This window comes from Microcebus murinus, chromosome 24 (genome assembly GCF_040939455.1).
Source record: "Microcebus murinus isolate Inina chromosome 24, M.murinus_Inina_mat1.0, whole genome shotgun sequence".
Lineage (NCBI taxonomy): Eukaryota > Metazoa > Chordata > Mammalia > Primates > Cheirogaleidae > Microcebus > Microcebus murinus.
Window position 1 is genome coordinate 19,249,599 of NC_134127.1, and position 18,564 is coordinate 19,268,162.

The 18,564-nt window shown below is 63.4% G+C and overlaps 2 protein-coding genes across 3 annotated transcripts; both read right to left on the reverse strand.

Annotated features, from left to right (window-relative positions):
* Positions 1-166: 166 nt before the first annotated feature.
* Positions 167-15,167, reverse strand: HR (HR lysine demethylase and nuclear receptor corepressor). 2 transcript variants are annotated; one of them, XM_012739260.2, is made up of 19 exons: positions 15,060-15,167; positions 13,175-13,824; positions 11,406-12,192; positions 9,956-10,106; positions 9,687-9,880; positions 7,849-8,013; positions 7,004-7,093; positions 6,725-6,840; positions 5,995-6,076; positions 5,437-5,600; positions 5,086-5,322; positions 4,780-4,945; positions 4,532-4,601; positions 4,225-4,355; positions 3,967-4,086; positions 3,754-3,869; positions 1,592-1,756; positions 1,045-1,173; positions 167-855 (listed from the first exon to the last, which is right to left on the reverse strand). In XM_012739260.2, exons 2-19 carry the CDS (start codon positions 13,784-13,786, stop codon positions 793-795), a joined length of 3,558 nt encoding a protein of 1,185 aa, XP_012594714.2. In that variant the 5' UTR covers positions 13,787-13,824; positions 15,060-15,167; the 3' UTR covers positions 167-792. The 2 variants fall into 2 exon arrangements, with proteins under 2 accessions (XP_012594714.2, XP_012594713.2); XM_012739259.2 differs by having other exon boundaries at positions 7,849-8,016.
* A 58-nt stretch (positions 15,168-15,225) lies between these two features.
* HRURF (HR upstream open reading frame) lies at positions 15,226-15,788 on the reverse strand. Its single transcript, XM_075997134.1, has one exon. The coding sequence runs from the start codon at positions 15,333-15,335 to the stop codon at positions 15,231-15,233; it is 105 nt and encodes a 34-aa protein (XP_075853249.1). The 5' UTR covers positions 15,336-15,788; the 3' UTR covers positions 15,226-15,230.
* Between the last annotated feature and the right edge of the window lie 2,776 nt (positions 15,789-18,564).

Genomic DNA, 18,564 nt, shown 5'->3' on the forward strand with positions numbered 1-18,564 from the left:
TTTGCTCCTCAGTGGGAGAAGAGCAGGCGTGGGGTTCGAGGTCCCTGCCACCCTGGCCCCTGGCCCACCCCTCTCCTTTTGCCTCTGCTCTGGAGCAGATTTCCGCATCTCCCCTCCCTCCCGGACCATGTGGCCTGCAGGAGCGGGGCCAACCACACTGGCAGCCTTCACAAAACAACAGACTTTAATGGAAATCACGAAGGAGGGGGTGGGCAGAGGGAGCAGGGCAGGGTGGCATCGCCCACGCTGTTCCCTGCAGCCAAGCCTGGGCAGTCCCTGACGCTGTCCCCTCCCCACACTTCTCAGCTCTTCTGGCAGGAGGGCAGGATTTTGGGGCCCCTTGTCCAGAGTGCCTGCAGTGAGCCCAGTGATGATGCAGGGGTGTGGGCGTAAGCACAGCCGGGGTGCAGGTGGGACGGCAAGGGTGAGGCGGCGTGAGGAGGTACTGCTTAAGCCAGAATGATTCCCAAGGTCCCCCAAGGAAGGGCTGCTTGTCTCCTGGGCAGGGGATGAGGTTGGGGGAATCAGTCACCCCCAGTGTGGGCCTGGTACCCTGAAAAGGGATGCAGGGGTGGGGCAGGTGTGAGCTTCAGTGGTACTGTGATGGTTGGATTTAGGGCCCGGGACCGGGGTGGGGAAGGGGGTGCCCTGCTTGTGCCCAGAGAGGTGTTTGTGGGATGGACCAAAAGCCCCCAAATCTCCCTACATCCTTCCCTGCTGCCGCTGTAGCTGTGCCCACCCGAGCACCTGGTCTACCTGCCCTGACTCCTACCCCAGACACCTGGGAGCCCCCTATTTGACCTCCTGTAATGTCCCCACAGCCACCTTCACTGCCTGGAACACAGCCCAGTCCATCTAGGAGAGAGAAGACAAACAGCTGTCAGCCACATTCCCAGGCCCCTGCCGCCCTCACGCCGCCCAGGAAGGACACCTTCCTCTGTGCACAGTGGCCGCCTGCCTGCCTGGCACAGGGCCGGCTCCGACATGCCCACCGCAGCTGGGCCACCGGGGACTTGGCAGCCCTCTGGCCAGTGGCACACTCACCTGGGCATAAAGCAGGCGGTGGTCGGGGGGCAGGCTAGGTCCCTGATGGTAGAGCTGAGCAGAGAGGGCGGAGGTCTCAGGGGACAGGAAGTGCTGAGTGACGCTGACTGTGCTTACCAGGCCCTGCACCTGTGTCAGAGAGGACACAAGCAGGAGGGTCAGCGGAGGCCCAAGATCGCACATCCTGCCCCTGCCCCTCTGGTCCCCAAGGCCTAGTTCCACTAAGGACCCCAGCCAGCTCTCAGAGAGCAGAAGCCCTGGGTAAGGCAGCCGATACCCCGAAGGCCATGGCCAAGGCCAGGCCACAGGGCTTCCAGAGAGGACACGGGGCCCCTTCACGTCAGCATGCCAAGGGGGCCAGGGCCAGACTCTGGGGCGCATCCTAGTCGGTTTTGACGACTCCAAGACCACTCAGCCTCCCTGTTTCCTCTTCCCACCACAGGGCCTGCCCTGCCTGACTCTCGGGACACTGGGAGAACGTTCTGTGCTTGTGATGTGGCTCTGGTGGCCTCTGATCTCCCGAACAGCCCCTCCCACGGGGAAGCACCTGGTGGGGAGCCCCCGCGGGCACCAGCACGGCCTCCCCGGGGGCCTGCAGCAGGGTCCAGCAGCTCACGCCCCACTCCTCCCGCAGGCGCCGGCGCAGCCCTGCGTCCAGGTAGCAGCTGCCCGGGGCGCCGGGCTCCAGGGTCCCTGCCCCAGCCGGGCACACCTCAAAGAAGAGAAGGAGGAGTAAGTGAGGCAGGGAGGGAGGAGCAGGGCTGCAGGAGGCCTGGCTCAGAAGGAGCTGGGGGCCCAAGTCAGATAGTGAGGGACAGGGGGGAGGACGTGGGCTGGGTGGTGCGGGGCTGGGGCAGCTCAGGTTGGCAGAATAATCACTGGGCTGGAAGGAGCTTAGAGAAAAGGATTCAGGGCCCTAACGCTGTGGGGGCCTGAGACCCTGCTTTTCATGGGGCTGGATGACTCTCATAGTCTCTGTGGCCCCAGCCCTGGCCCCCCTCTGCTGCCCCTCTCAATGGGACCCGTTTCTGCAAAACCCAGGGAGAGGTGCTGCATAATCCCGATTCAGGAACCGTCTATACCAGCATTTCTTAACCTGCAGTCTTGTGAATGGCCTGAAATGTGTGCCAAGTGGTGGGTGAGTGGGTAGCTACATGTCTCTAGGGAGACAACCCAAGGCATTTATCAGATTCTCCTAAGATCCCAGGTCCAGGAAAGGAAGGCCACACAGCTGGGGGACAGGCCCACCTGTCCAGGCAGAGCCCTCTGCAGCAGGCACAGCCATGGGGCCTCCACCAGCCCAGCTGAGCAGGGAGCCCCTCAGGGGGGCAGGGACTCTTGTGGAGGGAGGAGGAGGAGGAGGGAGCGGCCAGGAAGCACCTGCAGAGGTGAGCGCCAGCATCATGCTCCAACCAGCCACCACCTCCATCCACCCCCTTCAGTGAGGACTTCAGTGGCTGTCCCTGGGCTTAGGGCTATAGGGCTGGGCCATGGGGGGAGGGGAGGGCCAGGAACCAGACGGGACCCCAGGGGAGTCGCAGCCATGTGCCAAGACTCCTTTGCTCCCAGAGCCTCAGGTCTACCCTGGCTCAGCAGTGTTTCCCAGGCCACCCAGCGAGAATGTGCCCCTCAGCCTTCCCCGTGAGTCATCGGGATAGGACAGCCCACGGCTGGCCACACCCAGCTGAGACGGGGCCATCTGTGTACGGAGGTGTGCTGCCGTCTGCATGTCCCAGCAACTGTGTGCACATCTACACGTGTGCGAGCCTGTGGGCAGGAGGGTGGTGGACACCACATGGTCCTCTGCATGTCTGTGTGTGTGTGTGCCTTAGCAAGGGGTGACACTTGGTGGGTGTCTTTCCCCAGGACAATCAAGGCTCAGTTGGACTTGGGAACCACCGGGACGACTAACCTTACCCCTGGCCTCCCCCTCCCCTGGCCCTCAGGAGCCTCCTGCCCCCCCAGACCCTTCTCCATCCCCAGCCCCTCCCTGGCCCATCTCTCCATCCCCTGCCCCTCCCTGGCCCATCTCTCCATCCCCTGCCCCTCCCTGGCCCATCTCTCCATCCCCTGCCCCTCCCTGGCCCATCTCTCCACCCCCTGCCATGCAGCCACCTTCAGCCCCTTGGTCGCCAGCACCTCCAGGAGCACCCCTCCAGGACGCCTCCCCTCAGAAGGTGAGGCCACAGGACAGTGTCTCAGAAAGGCGCCCCTTTGTCCCCTGCCCACCCCCCACCACAGCCCAGGGAGGGGAGGCCAGCTGTCCCCAGGGAGAGCACAGTGTAGTGACCCGGGGCTGCGACAGACATAAGCTCTGATCCCAGCGGTACCACCGAGCCTTGGTTTTCCCACCTGCAAAGTGGGACAGTGGCAGCACCTGCCTCAGTGGGAGGTGGTGACGGTTAACTGGGCCAACGCACCCAAGGCCCCAGCCCTGTGCCCAGCCCGCTGCAGCGGCTGCCCTCGCTGCAGCAGGGCTCAGCCCTCCCGCCTGGGGACCTGCTCTCTCCCTGAGCCCCACAGGAACCTGAGGGCCCCACCTGCCTCCTCTGACCTGTCTGAGACGAGACTGTCCGGCTCACCTGGGGGAGTGGGGCGGGGAGCGAGCACACGGGGAGCACACACTCAGGTGGGCGCTCAGGTGGGCGGACGGGACGAGCTTCTGGGGCTGGGCGGGGGCAAGGGGAGGGCCCCCGGCTCCCTCCTCACCATCTGCAGAAAGCGGCGGATGCGCTGGGCGTCCTGTGCCCGGAACACGTGCCACACAGCGCTGACCTGGCTGCCCGGAGACCACAGCCCCTCTCCGTCCAGGCCTAAGAGGAAGTCTGAGGGAGGGGAGTGCTCAGATGGGGCGGCGGACGCTCGCACCTGCAGCCTGCCCACTCCTGTGCGTCCCTGTCCCGTCTCCAGCAGGGGACCTACCTTTCTGTGCCCGGTGCCAGGCTGGCAGCGGTGCCTCAGCGTGCACCAGGATGCTGACCAGGTCAGCCACCTCCACACAGAGGTTCTTGGTCCCCAGGTGTCCCCGATGTGGGCTCACACCTGCACGGAGGTGGAGAAAGGACAGTTGGGAACAGAGTCAAAAAATGCTTCAGCCCCAGGCCCTTGGCACAGACGCACATGTGCCCGAGACAACAGGTACCAGAACGGGGAGTGGGCAGGAGGGGAGGGGACACGCACCATAGGCTGCCCAGAGCTGGGGCTGCAGTGGACGCAGGGCAGGGCCTGGCGGGAGGTAGGAGGCCAAGTTGAGTTTCCCGTGGTGGGCACAGTACTCCGGGAGTGGCAGGCTGGCAGCCAGGTTCTCTACCCTGGCGGGACAGGGACAGGGTCATGCCCAGGAGGCCCAAGCCAGACACCAGAGACCCCATCACAGCCCCCACTGCTGGGGAAGACTCTCAGAGGGCAAGTGTGGGATCTCTGAGGGTCACAGGGTGGGCACAGGGACAAAGGAGGAGGGGGGGTTGGTCCTTAGTACTGCACATACCTGCTGGTGTCATCGTCCCCCAGAGCTTGGTGCAGCAGGAGGACAGAGCTCTCATCTGACTTTGGGCGAACTGGGGGAGAAGACAGAATGGCCCTTGTCCCAGAGGCTCCTGCCCCAGTGGCAGCGGCACACGAGTCCAGTCTCTGCCCTGGGCCTGCTCCCACCCCCAGGTCACACTGGGACTCCTGTGCCACCCAGCTCCTGGGGCTCAGGCTCCTGGCTCCCTCCCCCCGGGCAGTGGCACTTACGCTCAGGCCGGGAGAAGCCCTCCCAGAATGTCGTGCTGCCCAGGCTTGTGGGCTGGGGGGGCCCGAGGGGGGCCAGAGCCTGCACCTGGCCGCCAAGCGCCCCAAGAGCTTCCGTCCCCCACAGGCTGCCTCGCAATGCCCTCTGGATCCCTGACACCAGCACGGGCTGTAGCGGAGAGGAAGGCAGACAGGAGGAGAACGCATGGGGTGCCGGCGTGGGCGTGGTGCGTGTGTCACAAGGGCGCCAGGACATCGTGGGGACCGGGCCCTGGGTGTGGGGGTGGGGGGGCGGGCAGGGAGCCTCACCTGGCCCTGTCTCCAGTGTTCCTGGAAGAGGTGGAAGCCTCGCCGAGGCCTGGGCTCCTGCAGCCACAGCAGGGCCCCGGGGGGCGGCAGCCGGGGCTGCACCGGGGACAGCGGCAGGCCCAAGCCCCTGCGCAGGCCCGGGCCAGCTCGCAGCCCTGGCCCCAGGGCCTTCTCCTGGATCTTCCGTTCCACCACCTGCGCGATGATGCTGTCCAGGATGTTGGTGATGCGGTCGTCCTGCGGGGGGAGGCACGGAGGGGCAGGAGGGCTCAGGACCACCAGGCGCTGCACGGAGGGCCGGCCCCAGCCTCTACCCCGGGCTCCCAGCCCGCCCTCCGTGCCCTTGCTCACACTGGGCAGGGCTGGGGTGACGGGGGCAAAGGCCATGTGTATCCGCTCGTGGCCCAGGCAGAGTTTGACCGCAGTAGAGGCCAGCAGTTCGCAGAGAGAGGGGCAAGGCAGGGGCCTTCGGCCAGCACGGTCCTCTGCAGGGGTCTCCGTGGAGTCCGGGGTTTCTGTCCGGGAGGCAAACGGTGATTGGCTCCCTGTTTTGCCCCTCACCCTCCTCTCGAGGCTCCACTATCCACAACATGCTTCTCTCGAGTCCCGGCTGGGTCTCTCTTTCCACCAGCACCCCCACCTCGACCCTGCCCTGGGTCCCCCCCACTTCCACCACCTCTCCTGAAGGCAGAACCTCTAAAAAGAAGGGGCTCAGAAGGGGAATCTGGCCCGAGAGGCGGTTAGGAGGCTTATCTCAAGAGGAGGGACAGAGATTGCTGGTGGGGCTGAAGAGTTGCTAGACCAACTCCAAGTCGTCCCTGGACACTTCCGCTGTCTGTTCCCCTCCTGCCCCACATGCTGGCCCAGCCTCCCTCCAGCACAGTTCCCAGGGCAGGAGGAGCCACTCACCCTCTTTGATGTCCTTGGTCCTGTTGGTGTCCCCATTACAGGAAGGTTGTGGAGTTGGGGGCGTTTTATCCGTCGGCTCCTTCTGTGAAATGCATCCACCACCCCCCAATCCAAACAGAGATTTTAAAAACTGGCAGACACAACTCAACCCACGAGAATTAACCACGGGCTCTTGCAAGTACTAAAATTGTGTTTCCAGGAGCAAAACGGTTATAGGGTACCACGTTAGGTAGGAAAAGTTGCCTGTGGACTTCTGCATACAGTATGGTCTAAAGTGTGCCCTAAAATAGACATGAATAAACATGGAGACAAATGACTGGAAAGAAATATGTCAAAATGTTAAGGGTGGCGTGAGAGGTCATTGTTGTTTTTTTCCTTAAACTTGTCTGTATTTTCCAAATTTTCCACGATGGGTGTGTAGCACAGTGTCTGGCACCCAAAATGCATTCAGTGAACTATTTCTTGAATGGATGACTTGTAATAAAAACATGAACTTCATAAAAGCTTTGCAAAGTGCTCACCGAGCACCTGCTATGTGCTCGGGAACACCAAGAAGACAGACCAGCGCTTCTACTGAAGGGGCCTAATTCCACTGGCTTCCTTCTCCCTCTTCACCCCATCGAAAGGAAAGGGCCGACACCCCCAAGGGTCAGGCATTTGCAGGCACACTGCCCTATCCTGGGGCCCACCAGCTAGTCCCCTGTCACCTGTGCCATGGCCTGGTTTTTACCTGCTGGCCCCCATTCCCGGGGGCCCACACCCGGGCATCAGCTTGGCAGGGGCAGTGCCCCCGGATGTCAAACTTGACCCAGACCTGGTGCATCGCAGTGCTCAGCTCTGCCAAAGCTGCGCAGGGGGTAAAGAGGAGAGATGGAGTTTGGGGGTGAGTGTGGGCAGGCAGCCCCAGGAAGCAGAAGGGCATGGCACCAGAGGGAGGGACGGCCACACGGGAAGCTGATCTCCCTCGGGAGCCACCCTCTGCACGCCCCGCCCCTCCAAGATGCCTCACCCTGGCTGGAGACAAACTGGGTCAGCATCAGGGAACAGGCAGGGTGCCCAGCCTCCTGGGCACACTCCTCTGTGGACTGCTCCTGCGAGCCTGTGGGGTGGGAAGGGAGAAGCTGCAGGGCCAGACATCAAGGTAACCACAGGTCAAGGTCAGGGAAGAAGGGCAAGGAGATCTAAATCAGGGAGCTCAACAAGCCAAAAAACATGTGCTTTCTGGGAAACCTGGGCTACACAGTGACACAGGATTCTTTGCTTTTAGAATGCAGAGGCCTTAATACGCTGGGATGCTTTGCAAGAGCCATATAGAAGAGAATGTTCCAAAGCACATCTGACCCTGGAACTCTTTTTTGGCCATGTCGTTGGGACACCAGGAAATTCCAAGCCATCAAGTAGCCAAGCTAAGCCAAGGGAGAGGAAGCTGACCACAGTGAAAAGAACAGGATGAAATCAGAACACCTGAGTCTAAATCCTGGCTGCAACACTTGCTAGCTGTGTGACCTTGGACAAGTCACTTAACCTCTCTGAGATTTTCTTACCTGGAAAATGGAGGCATAATAACCACACTACAGTGTTACAGCAGGTTTAAGAAGGTGCAAGCTGAGCTAGTGGGCAGCACAGAGTGGGCACTTGACTTCCTTCAAGGGTGGGCAAGGAGGCAGGGTGTCCCTCTGATCTGGGGACAGGGGAAGTCTGCTGTGAGGGTCATTGGGCAGTGATGGCTGAGGCTGGGCTGAGCAGGGCGTGGCAAGGGCTTTTTGGGGAGAGACAGCCAAGAAATGGCCACAGCCTCAGAGCAGTCCCACTGAGACCCCCACCCTCCCACCTCCATCCCCTGGCCTCTCCTACCTGCTTTCTCCCCGGTCCTCCCAGCACCCGCCATCCGGCCGCAGGCCACACACAGCCGGTGGCTGCAGCGGGGACATCGCCAGTGGGTATTGAAGACTCCATGGTGGCAACGGCTACAGCAGCGTGGAATGCCTGGGTTGTCCTCTGTCACGGCTGGCCCCTGGCCTGCTGACCGCAGGAGAGAACAGGGTCAGAGGGCTGCAGGCAACGGCCCCTCTGGGGGCCCTCATGTGAGCAGCATCCGGGCAGGGGTGGGGAGAAGCGGGGAGCAGTTTCCACGGAGGGGACTCCCAGGGAAGGGACCAGGCCCCTTACCAGTCACCTCTACTTGCTCAGCAGCACTGTCAAGAACCCCATGCAGAAGCTGTCCTCTCCAGCCAGCCCTTCCCGGGGACACTAGAGGCCTCAGCTGCCCTGGTCCTGCCCCCTGCTGGGCCTTGCCCCAGGGACTTCCCACTGGCCCTGAATCACTAACCCACACCACTTCCAGCACATTCCTTCCTCCACCTCCTTCCCTCCCAAGCCCCACATGCTACCGGAAACGGCAACATATGGTGACCAAGCTCAGGTGGCACTCTCTCCAGGGGACTCTATATTAAAAACCTTAAGAAGTCGCTGCTGCCTTTACCCAAAGGAATGCTTTTTGGTGTTGTTTTGTTTTCGTAAGAGACGGGGTCTCACTCTTTCACCCAGGCTGGAGTACAGTGACGTGATCATAACTCACTGTAACCTCGAGCTCCCAGGCTCAAGCGATCCTCCTGCCTCAGCCTCCTGAGTAGCTGGGACCACAGGTGGGCACCGCCATGCCCAGCTAATTAAACGAATGTTTTTAGTAGAGACAGGGGTCTTCATATGTTGCCCAGGCTGATCTCGAACTCCTGGCCTCAAGCAATCCCCCCACCTTGGCCAAAGTGCTAGGATTACAGGTGTGAGCTGCTGCATCCGGCCAGAAGTGAGTTATTTTAAGAGCAAAGTTTCAGACTAAGCCATTGTTGGTAGGTGCCCCTGATCACAAGCCACTTTGCCGTGTCTCACTTTGACCGCAGGAGACTCAAAGCCGGTCAGGAATTGGTCCTTGCCCTCCTCACACCTTCGAAGTGGGGAGATGGACCCATAAACGCAGCAATGACTATGGCCCACTGGGCAGGCCCTAGAGTGTGAAAATGGGACCGAAGGATGGGGGCGGGAGCTCCCCAAGCGCCCGGAAGATGAGTAAGTGTTCATGCTCCAGGTAGCAAGGGAGGAGCGCGGCATTCCAGACCCAGGGAACGGCCAACGCCAAGGCCCGAGGGGATGGCCAAGCTCAAGGGAGCTGGGAAGGGAAGGACGGGTGGTGTGTGTGCCGGGAATACAGGCTGGCAGCAGCAGGAGCCGACGGGAGTCAGCTGGGAAATGCCAAGGGGGCTGGGGCTGGCCTTTCTGGGGTGAGCGGGAGCCCCCTGTGAGCCCCACCCAGGGAGTGACCTGTGGGCCCCAGGCTGTGTGTTTACAGAGACCACTCTCTGGGGCTGTGGAAAGGCAGCCAGAGGGACAGCTTGGAGCCAGAGCAAGCAGCCTCGTGCCCGCCCATCTCTGCCATCAGCCCAGGTCCCACGGGTCCTCCAGGAATGCCACTACCTGCCAGGCTCTTGGCACTCAGTCTTGCTTTCCCCAAAACTCCGAGAGAATTGGGCTGCACCAGGTTTGATGACACCTTTCCAACATCCCCCAGCCAGGCCAGAGACTTCGGGGTGGACCAAGAGCCTAAGACAGGAGTAAGGGCAAAGCAGGGCAGGCACCAGCAGCGTGAGTGGGGGGCGCGGGGGAGGGACACCTGGGGGCCAGGGGGTCCTGCTCACCTTCCCGCTGCGCCCAGGCCTGGGCCTCCCGCTCCCGCCGCAGCAGGCGGCACAGTCGGTCCCCCAAACCACTGAGCAGGTGCTTGGCAAGGCCCGTGCTGAGCGGGGCCTCTGGGCCAGACCCCCGGCCGTCCTCGGAGCTGGAGCTGGTGGCTGCATCTTCCTCCTGCTGCCACTCCCCTCCCAGAGGCAATCTGGAGAGAGGGCAGAGGAGGGTGAGGATGGAGTCCCGGGGGAGGATGTGGGGGCCCCCAGGAGGACGGGCTCACCTCCGCACTTGCTGGGAGTGGCAGGCCAGCCCTCCCCCATCACCAGCTGCCTGGGCACAGCTTTGGCACTGGGCGAGACCCGCAGGGAGAGCCACGCATGGTATGTCCGGAAGCCCAGGGTCCTGGAGGCTGGCCTGGCCATCTCGGGGTCCTGAGGGGACAATGTGGGCTGGTCAGGAGTCTGGGTATCTTGGGATCTGGCAACCCCGGTCCTTCCCCTAGTGCCCACGTCATCCGCACACAGAGCCAGCCCAGCCCCTCGCCCCAGGTTTACGAAGCCTAATTCAGGACCAGCGAGAGTGGACCAGGCAGCGAGAAGTTTCCTGCGCAAGGCTGAGCAGGGAGCCTGCCATGACGCGGACGACCGTGGGGTCAGGGGTCGTTGGTGTGCTGCGCCCAGGGCTGCGGGCAGCTGGCGCGATTGCCTTGCCACAAGTGCAGGATCCAGCCAGTGCAGACTTTGGAGAGCTCCACTGAGGGCTTAGTGACACCGCTGGCTGCATGACAGCGCGAGGAGACAATCCCAACGCAGACGGAGGGCGCCAGAAGGTGAGAAGGCCGGGGAGTCTCAACACAGGCCACAGGTGCAGTAACCCAAGAAGGCGAAGGGGCCACCAACTTCCCAGCCCAGCCAGGCCCGGGCGGGTGCAGGCAGACCGTGCCAGGTGCAGGGGCATTTGGGCAAGGCCGAGAGAGAGGTCTGTGCCAGGCCCAGCAGTCCAGGAGGCCGAGAAACCGAAGCGATCCCCAAGACCGAGTCCGGGGCCAGCAGTGCTAGAACCCTCTGTGAAGGGCACAGTGTGACCCAGGGCTCCGGGACGTTCCCAAAGCCCTCACACTGGCAGAGCACAAAATGAGTCTCCACAATCCATCTGGCCAGGAGAGCAGCCGTCCCCGAGGCAGGACGAGGGGTCTTTCAGGAGAGGTAAGCCCACAGTGGGGACTCGCAGCACAAAGAGTCACGGCAGTGAACATTTATGGAGGGTTTACTAGGAGCCAGGAATTCTTCAGAGCCTTCAATGCGAATTATTGTAGCATTTCAGTTTTGCAGCTGTCTTCATGAGGCAGGTGCCATCTTTATCCCCATTTTATAGATGAAGAAAATGAGGCCCAGATAGGTAAAGTAACTCACACAAGGTCACACAGCTACCAATCAGCCAAGTCAGGAACCAGGCACTCTGGCTCCAGAGCCAATGCTCTGAACCATGCCATTATATGGCCACCAACACACCATGGCTTGGGAGGAGACAGAGACAGAAGCCACTCGCTGGGACGCTCTGGCCTGTAAATGCTGAGGAACTCCTAAAGAGCCAGCACAGTCCAGGTGGGGAACTTGACAACCGGGTGTGATTCACTCGTAAGGGCCTACAGTCCCCAAGCCCAGCAAAGCCCCAGCCCTGGCTGCCCCTTCCAAGCAGGGCCCCCTGCGGCCCCTCCCCTGCCTCCTCACCTCTCTGGTCGTCTTGCTGTCCTGCCTCCACCTTGCTCCCTCTTGACGCGTCCAGCACCTCCTGCCAAGCCCTGGACCCCTGCCCCGAAGAGCCTGGGAAAGAGTCAGGAGGCCGCTTGGGGGCCGGGCTGCCCACTGCCTCCTGGCCCTCAGGGCTGCCTGCCCTCTTGAGGGCCCGGAGCTGGGCAGCCGGGCTCTCCTCGTCCCCAGGGCAGCCGCCTGGACACCCAAACTGCTCAGAGTGTCGTGTGAGCCATGTCTTCTTCAGCTTGGTGTGGTGGCTGGGGGGGCAGGCCCTGGGATCCGTGCCCTTGCTCACTTCCTCACTGGAATCACTGGACCCACTGGTACCCCCTTCCAGGCCCTCCTGGCACTTCCCACAAGGGCCAAGAGCCCCATCCTTAGCAGGTGGGCGGGATGAGCAGCAGCGCCCCTGGGTGGTAGGAGGCCCAGGAGAGGGGCCCCGTGGTGTGGCAGGTGGCCCCAGCTGGTACCCCAGGCTCCCGCTGCCTGGTCCAGCCCAGACGTTGCCGAGAGTGTGAACAAGGCCTGGGGGACAAGCAGGCCAGGGGGTCCAGGGAACAGTGCCCGGATGTCCCAGGAAAAGTGGACAAAGATTCTGCTGCCTGCCAGCGCCTGTCTCTCCATCCCTCTGGTGGAGCGAGGGGCGCTCTGTCTCCCTGGCTCTCTGGAGGTAGCCGCCAGGGCCCAAGCCCAACAGCCCAGGTTCCGCAGCTGCCAGGGGCTCCTTGGCCCGCCCGAGAATGGGATCCTTGTGGTGAAAGCCCTACAGAGAGGAGAAAGGGGTGAGCTCGAGCTGCCTTTGCTTCCCAAGGCCTAAATATTGAAGAACTCCTATCCTGCTAAGGAAATGGCGCCACCCTAGCTCGCCCTTCCCGTCCCCTACACACCCCAGCTGCCCTGGCTGCCGCCAAGACACCCGCACCCCCCGGGGTCTCAGACTTCCTCACAATCCAGCAACTCCAGGGCTAATGCCTGGCACAGCCAAAGGGCAGCCAGGATCTGCTTGGATGGTCTGGCATCCCGTACCATACTCTTTTTTTTAAAATTAATTAATTTATTTTTGAGACAGAGTCTGGCTCTGTTGCCCTGGCATCAGCTTAGCTCACAGCAACCTCAAAGTCCTGAGCTCAAGCGATCCTCCTGCCTCAGCCTCCCGAGTAGCTGGGACTACAGGCATGCACCACCATGCCCGGCTAATTTTTTGTATATATATTAGTTGGCCAATTAATTTCTTTCTATTTATAGTAGAGACGGGGTCTCACTCTTGCTCAGGTTTGTTTCGAACTCCTGACCTTGAGCGATCCACCTGCCTCGGCTTCCCAGAGTGCTAGGATTACAGGCGTGAGCCACCACGCCCGGCTCCATACTCTTTTTTAAATATTTAAAAATCTCATCCTTGGGCATGGAGGTTGCCTGTCAGAGAGGTGCCCTGGACACAGGCTGTTGGGGTCACCCACACGTCCTGCTCCCAGATAGAGGGGTCTTGCCTGCCCGCCTTCTCCACACAGGACTAGGCCACACATTCCAAGGCCAGAGTTCCCAGGGCCCTGCCCAGGCTTAGGGGGGCAAAGGGTGAGTCAGCAACAGCAAGGGGCTGGGTGCTGGGGAGGTCTAGAGAGATGGAGTTGCCCACAGGAGGGATTGCTTAGGGTCAACGAGGGGCTGGCAGCTGGCAGGACCCTTGGGACCACTGAGCTACCTTGCATGGTCTGAGCCTCAGATCCCCTGCCTGTCCCAGCACTCACCTTGCTGCCTAAGCCAAAGGCAGAGGGCACTTTGGGCTGGCTCCCAGAGTACGCCCAGGGGTGTGGGGCCAGGGGCCAGTCACATGGACGCTCTGGGGGCAGGCTGGACACCAGGTAGGGTGGCAAGCAGGTGGGCACCCAGAAGGGAGCTCGCTCCAGGATCTTGGTCTCCAGAAGGAAAGGGCAGTGCAAGGGCCGGAAGGCCACAGGGTCACTCTTGGGATGGCCACCACTATGCTCAGGAACCAGGGGGCTGTAGCGAGGTGGGCACGCTGGCCCGCAGAACGCCAGCGGGTGGGTAAGCATGGCCTCCTTCCAGCGCAGTCCATCCTTGCCGCCCAGCCAGTGGGCCTTCCTCTCCCCATTCTGGGGGCCCTCACCCTCCACAAGTGGGAGCATGTCCTTGGGGCCCTGGGGGAAGTCAGGGGGAAGCCAGGAGTCCGGGGTGCTCAGGACGCCCCTCCAGAAGGGAGCAGGCTCTCCCAGGCACAGTGGCCCACGGTGCAGGCCATCTTGAGCTGGGGTGCCCGGCTCCTGTCCCACAATGCCGTTCTCAGGGGCCGTCTTCTCCCAGATTGGGGTGTCCTTCAGGAAGCTGGGCGTACTCTCCATCACTCTCCTGTCCTCATGGGGCTTGCCCAGAGGGGGGCCTGGAGCACAACCATCAGAGCATGAGCTCCCTGGGCACATGCCCCAAGCACCTTACCACCTGGCACAGAGCGGGCACCGCCCTGGCAGCACCAAGGTGCCTCAAACCAGTAAGGCAAGTACCAGCCCACAGCCAGCGACATGCTGCCTATCCGTATACGGCCAGAAGGACCCTGCCTGGGTGGGATGCTCCAGTGTGGGAGCTCACCCTTTCCCCAAACTCCTGGGACTTGACAGCCCGCCTGGGCCACAGCCCCTCATTAGAAGCTGCCATTTCTAGGAGGGCATGTTCTGGCCTCACTGAGCCAGGAACCTGGTCACAGGTCATGGGGTAGGACAGAAAGCAAGAACCCAAAGGTGAGCTCAGTGGAAGGCGCTGAACTGGGAAGACAAGAAGCCTGGACGGTGGCTCTGACTCAGCCATGGCCTTGGGCGAGGCATGTCCCTCGTCTGAGGCTCAGTGTGCCCTTGTGTGAAATGGGGTGTGGGTCACAGAGGACTGTTCCCATACTGCCACTGTGGTTTTGGGGGTGCTGCCTGCCTACCACAGCCCGCAGCCCCAGCCAGCCTTGTAGGGGTGGCAAGTGCAGGCAGAGCAGGCTGGAGTCACTGGGGAGGGCTGCGCGCCAGGGCCCTGGCGGGTCTCTCCCTATACCTGGGCCCTGAGCCTGCCTCTTCGACTGCTCTGCCAGTTTCTCGCTTCTCAAGCAGAGTCCCAGGACAACTGCTGGGGGCAGGGATCTCCACCTTGGCCCCAGGGCGGGAGTGAGCCAGCACAGGAGAGGGGGATTACGAGGTCTCAGCTGGATGGGTCAAGCTGCCCTCGCCCAGCCCCGCCGGCCGCCGCCGCTGGAAACTGCAGCCCTGCAGCCGGCGGCGAGGGGGGAGGGAAGGAGGCGGGGAAAGCGGGCTGGGCCCCAGAGAGAGGCAAGGGAGGGAAAATTGAACGTGCGTGCAAGGGACGGGGATGACAGGTGGCACCAGCCCTGCAGCGCTCTCTTGGCGCGGTCCCCTCGGCTGGCTCCTGGAGGGAGGTGATAGAGGGCTCCAGGTTTTCTGGAGCCGCCACCGTCCCGCCGGGTCTGGCGTCCTAACTTTCCCATGATGTTGGGATGTGTGGCCCAGCCCAGAGGGGCCGGGGCAACTCTCTCCCTGTGGGCGCGCCGGGCTCGGCTCAGAAATCCCCAGCCTCAGTATCCCCAGGAGGCGCGCCCCCGGCGCCCCCTTCGGCGCTTACCTGGGCTTCACTGGCCGGGCGCGGCGCGGGCGGCGGTGGTCCTGGCCGGCGCCGGGCACCCGCTCCCCATGGGCCGGCTCCGGGGCCTCCCGGCCGGCGGGCGAGGACGCGATCTCCCGCTCTCCGCTCAGCGCTCTCGCGCTCGCTCTCCCCCGGGACGGCGGGGGCGCTCTAGGGCCGCAGGTTGGAGGGGTCGGACTCCGGGATCTGCAGGATGCGGCACACGGCGCGGATCGGCCGCACCAGTTTCTGGGCCGAGGCCGTGGGTTGCGCCATGGGACGCCGAGACTCCGTGCTGCGCCGCGGGGAGGGCCGGGCCGGGGCTAGGGAGCGGGTGCCCCCGGAGGGAGAGACGGAGCCGGGCCGGGGGGAACGCGCGCCCCGGGTCGGAGGTGGCCGAGTGGGGGGAAAGGCCGAGGGGCCGGGGGAGGGGGTCGTGCCTGCAAGGGGGGCCGATCCCGTGACCCAGGAGATAGGCACCAGCGAAGGCGCAGCACCGCGTAGCGCGGCTAATGGAGGGAGAGCGCGGCGGAGAGCGCAGCAGGACCTCCGATCGCCATCGCCAGACGCGCAACTGAGAGTGGGGAAGCTGCTCCGCCGGTTTCCTCCTCCAGCACCCTGCGGGAAACAGGAGCCCGTGATTCGGCGGCCCCGCCTGGGCCTGCCCCCTCCCAGGCCCCGGGGGCTTCCGCCAACGCCCCGGCGATGCCACCGGCTGCGCACGGGGAGAATGAGCCCTTTGTTCCCCCCTCCCCCCCGCGGCACCCGGGCGCCTGCCGAGAGAGGCTCCCCCGGGGCAGCGTGCCAGCTTCCCAGCCGCCCCACCCTCCCGTGGGCCCGGCCTCGGAGCCTGGCAGGCGGGCAGCACCCCCACTATAGGTGCCAAGCCCGGGAACTGGAGCAAAGGGCGGGAGGGGCCGGACCAGGCCATGGTGGGGCGGGGTGCCCCCAGGGGTGCTGGGGCGGGGCGCTTGGGAGGGGGCAGTGCTAGAGCTGGCAGGGGCAGTCAGGTTCTCACGGGTCAGTGATGGGTGCTCTGACCCACGCCGGCTGGGCCTTGCTTACTGGACCACGGCTTTTGGTCCTCTCCAGCTCTGGCACATGGACACACCCTACCGCCGCCTGCCCTGCTTCATCCCCACCTAGACAAGCTGATCCTCACGACCCCTCACCCCAACTCCCTCCCAAACCCCCTCCCAGGGCCCAGGGGCTCTAAGGGCCATGCCTTAGGAGCTCTGGGAGGGCCTGGGCTCTAGTCCATCCCTGGTCTAAGGGCCCTCCTTTCACCAAGTGTCAGAGAGGTGATGGGGACCAGATGAGCCCCCGCCACCGCTAGAGCCCTGCATTCTGGGGTTCTGTCCTGTCCCAGGGTTCCTAGTGCTTCCGGCCGGCTCTGGCCGGCTCTGGAGGGGAGCCCATGGGAGTGGCTCCCAGGAGCAAGCAGGGAGCACGAGAGAAAATGGGAAAGTAGGGCGCCCTCCACCCGAGGAAGCATCCCGGCTCCTCTGCGGGGGCGGTTCCAGAGCACAGACACACACAGACAGATTCAGACACACACAGACAGATTCAGACTCACACAGAAACCCACACGCCCAGCGGGCACTTCCCTTCCCCTCGGGCACCCACCTCCCACCCTCAACGCCCCTGCCTCCCTGCGGAAGCCACCCTCGGCCCACCTTCTCCCAGCCTGGGACAGAGCAGCCCCCCAGCTCTCCCATCCCATGGGAAGGATAGGTTCTGGATGCCTCCAGCCTGTCCTAAGTCACACCACCATCCCTGGAGAGCCCAAGCCTTCCTCCCAAGGGCCGGGGCCTTCCCCCAGTCGAGGAGAGGAGGAGGGGTCCTGGGAAGGGACTCAAGGCATGGGCACCAGGCAGGACGCAGGCCATGTTGGCATGGATTCGCCCAGACCCTTGCGCATCCCCCGTTGGCCAGCTCTGTGGCGGGGTGGGTTGGTAGGGGCTGTTTACATGGCTGAGTTATTAGCACTCCCTTCTTCCCCCAGCTCCCCTAGGGGTGGCCGGACTTCAGTGTGTCCAGGCAGGCGCTTGTGGAGGGTCCGATGTGGCCTGGGCCTGGCCTCCCACCCCCAGACTGGCTCCCGGGGCCAAGACGGGGATGGCTGGAGTGTGCCTGTGGTCCCCCATCTGTGTCCTCTGGCCTCCCTCCTCAGCTTGTGGGAGCATCCGGGGGAGATTCCTGCGGCTCGGGGCCTGGAAGCAGCCAGGGTGGAAGCCTGGGCTGTCCAGAGCCCTTAGGGCCTGTCGCTGTCATCCCCAAAGGTGATGGGGGCTGTCCCTGGGGATTGGGACAGACACCTCTCCCCCACCCCCACTTGCCATGTCTGCTTTGTCAGGCCACAGTCCCTGGACTAGAGCGGGCTCTGGGGACAGGCTCCAGAAGTCCCCAGGGGCTCTCAGGGGCCGGGCTGGGGAAAGGACCCCTTCCTGACCCTCACCCCGCTCCCTTCCTGCTGTGGAGCCCATGCCACAGGCCCACAGAGTCCTTGCAGCCGGCTGTTCTGTGCCCGAGGACGGAGCAGAACTGAGGAGACACACAAAAGACACAAACACAGAAGGAAAGCCACACAGCGTGTGGACACAATGCCAGACCCGTGGACAAAGGCAAGCTGACCAGCACCCCCGGCCACACATGGGCCCAGCCCCAGCCCCGCGCCGACCCCTGGCGCACTGGCACACACACTGCACACACGCACACGCTGACACACACTTGTGCTGACAGGCACGGCAGCACTCACGAGCCGGCTGCCCTCTCGCCGTCCCCAGAGCCCCTTACCTGGGCAAGCACAGTGCCCCTCGGAGGAGCAGCCCCCTGCCCAGGGGAGGGCAGCAGGCGGGGGCGGGGGCAGGAGCCCCGGAGAGTCAGGCCAAGCTGCCACTAATCCGGGCGGGGAAAGGGGGGGCACCCACGTCAGAGCGGGGACTGCCGGGTGGAGGGCATCTGAGGACATCCCCTCCCACACACGCGGCCGTCTGGGCACCTAGCCCTGCTTCCCAGCCCCTCCATCCTTCAGACAGCTGAGGCTGGCCTCCCCCCACCCTGCTCCCCACCCCTGTGGCAATGGGGGGGGCATGGAGGAGGGGATACCAGGGCGAATTCTCCCAGGACCTGGGGGGAGGGGAAGGGAAATGTGGAGATGTTTTTGGAGCCAGAAGGAAGCTCTGTGGCAGATGCCACCCCCCCTCGCCCACCCACCCACAGCCCTGACCTAATTCCCCTTCTTAGTCCACACCTCCCCAGCACCCCTCCCCACCTCCCCTCCCCTCCCCCGCAAGCTGCTCACCCGAGCTGCCCACCCACTCTACCCTGGGCTTGGGACCCCTGTGCCTACCCACACCCACTGGCCCCAGGATTTCTCCAGCAGCAGGCAGCATCCTCCTGCCCAGGCTTCTGCCCCTGCCCAGCCATAGGGGCCCAGGCTGATGTGGGTGGGGGATGGGGCCAGGGGGTGTGGGGAACTAGAGGCCAGGCAATGGCAGCTAGG

Excerpts from the sequence above, each read along its gene's own strand:
- HR (XM_012739259.2), bottom strand. The coding sequence starts at position 13,786 with ATGGAGAGTACGCCCAGCTTCCTGAAGGACACCCCAATCTGGGAGAAG. Across the intron at positions 7,094-7,848 it reads GAGGACCGGGGAGAAAGCAG|GCTCGCAGGAGCAGTCCACA; the intron begins GTAGGAGAGGCC and ends CCCACCCCACAG. Across the intron at positions 6,841-7,003 it reads CCAGTTTGTCTCCAGCCAGG|CTTTGGCAGAGCTGAGCACT; the intron begins GTGAGGCATCTT and ends CCCCCTGCGCAG.
- HRURF (XM_075997134.1), bottom strand. The coding sequence starts at position 15,335 with ATGGCGCAACCCACGGCCTCGGCCCAGAAACTGGTGCGGCCGATCCGC.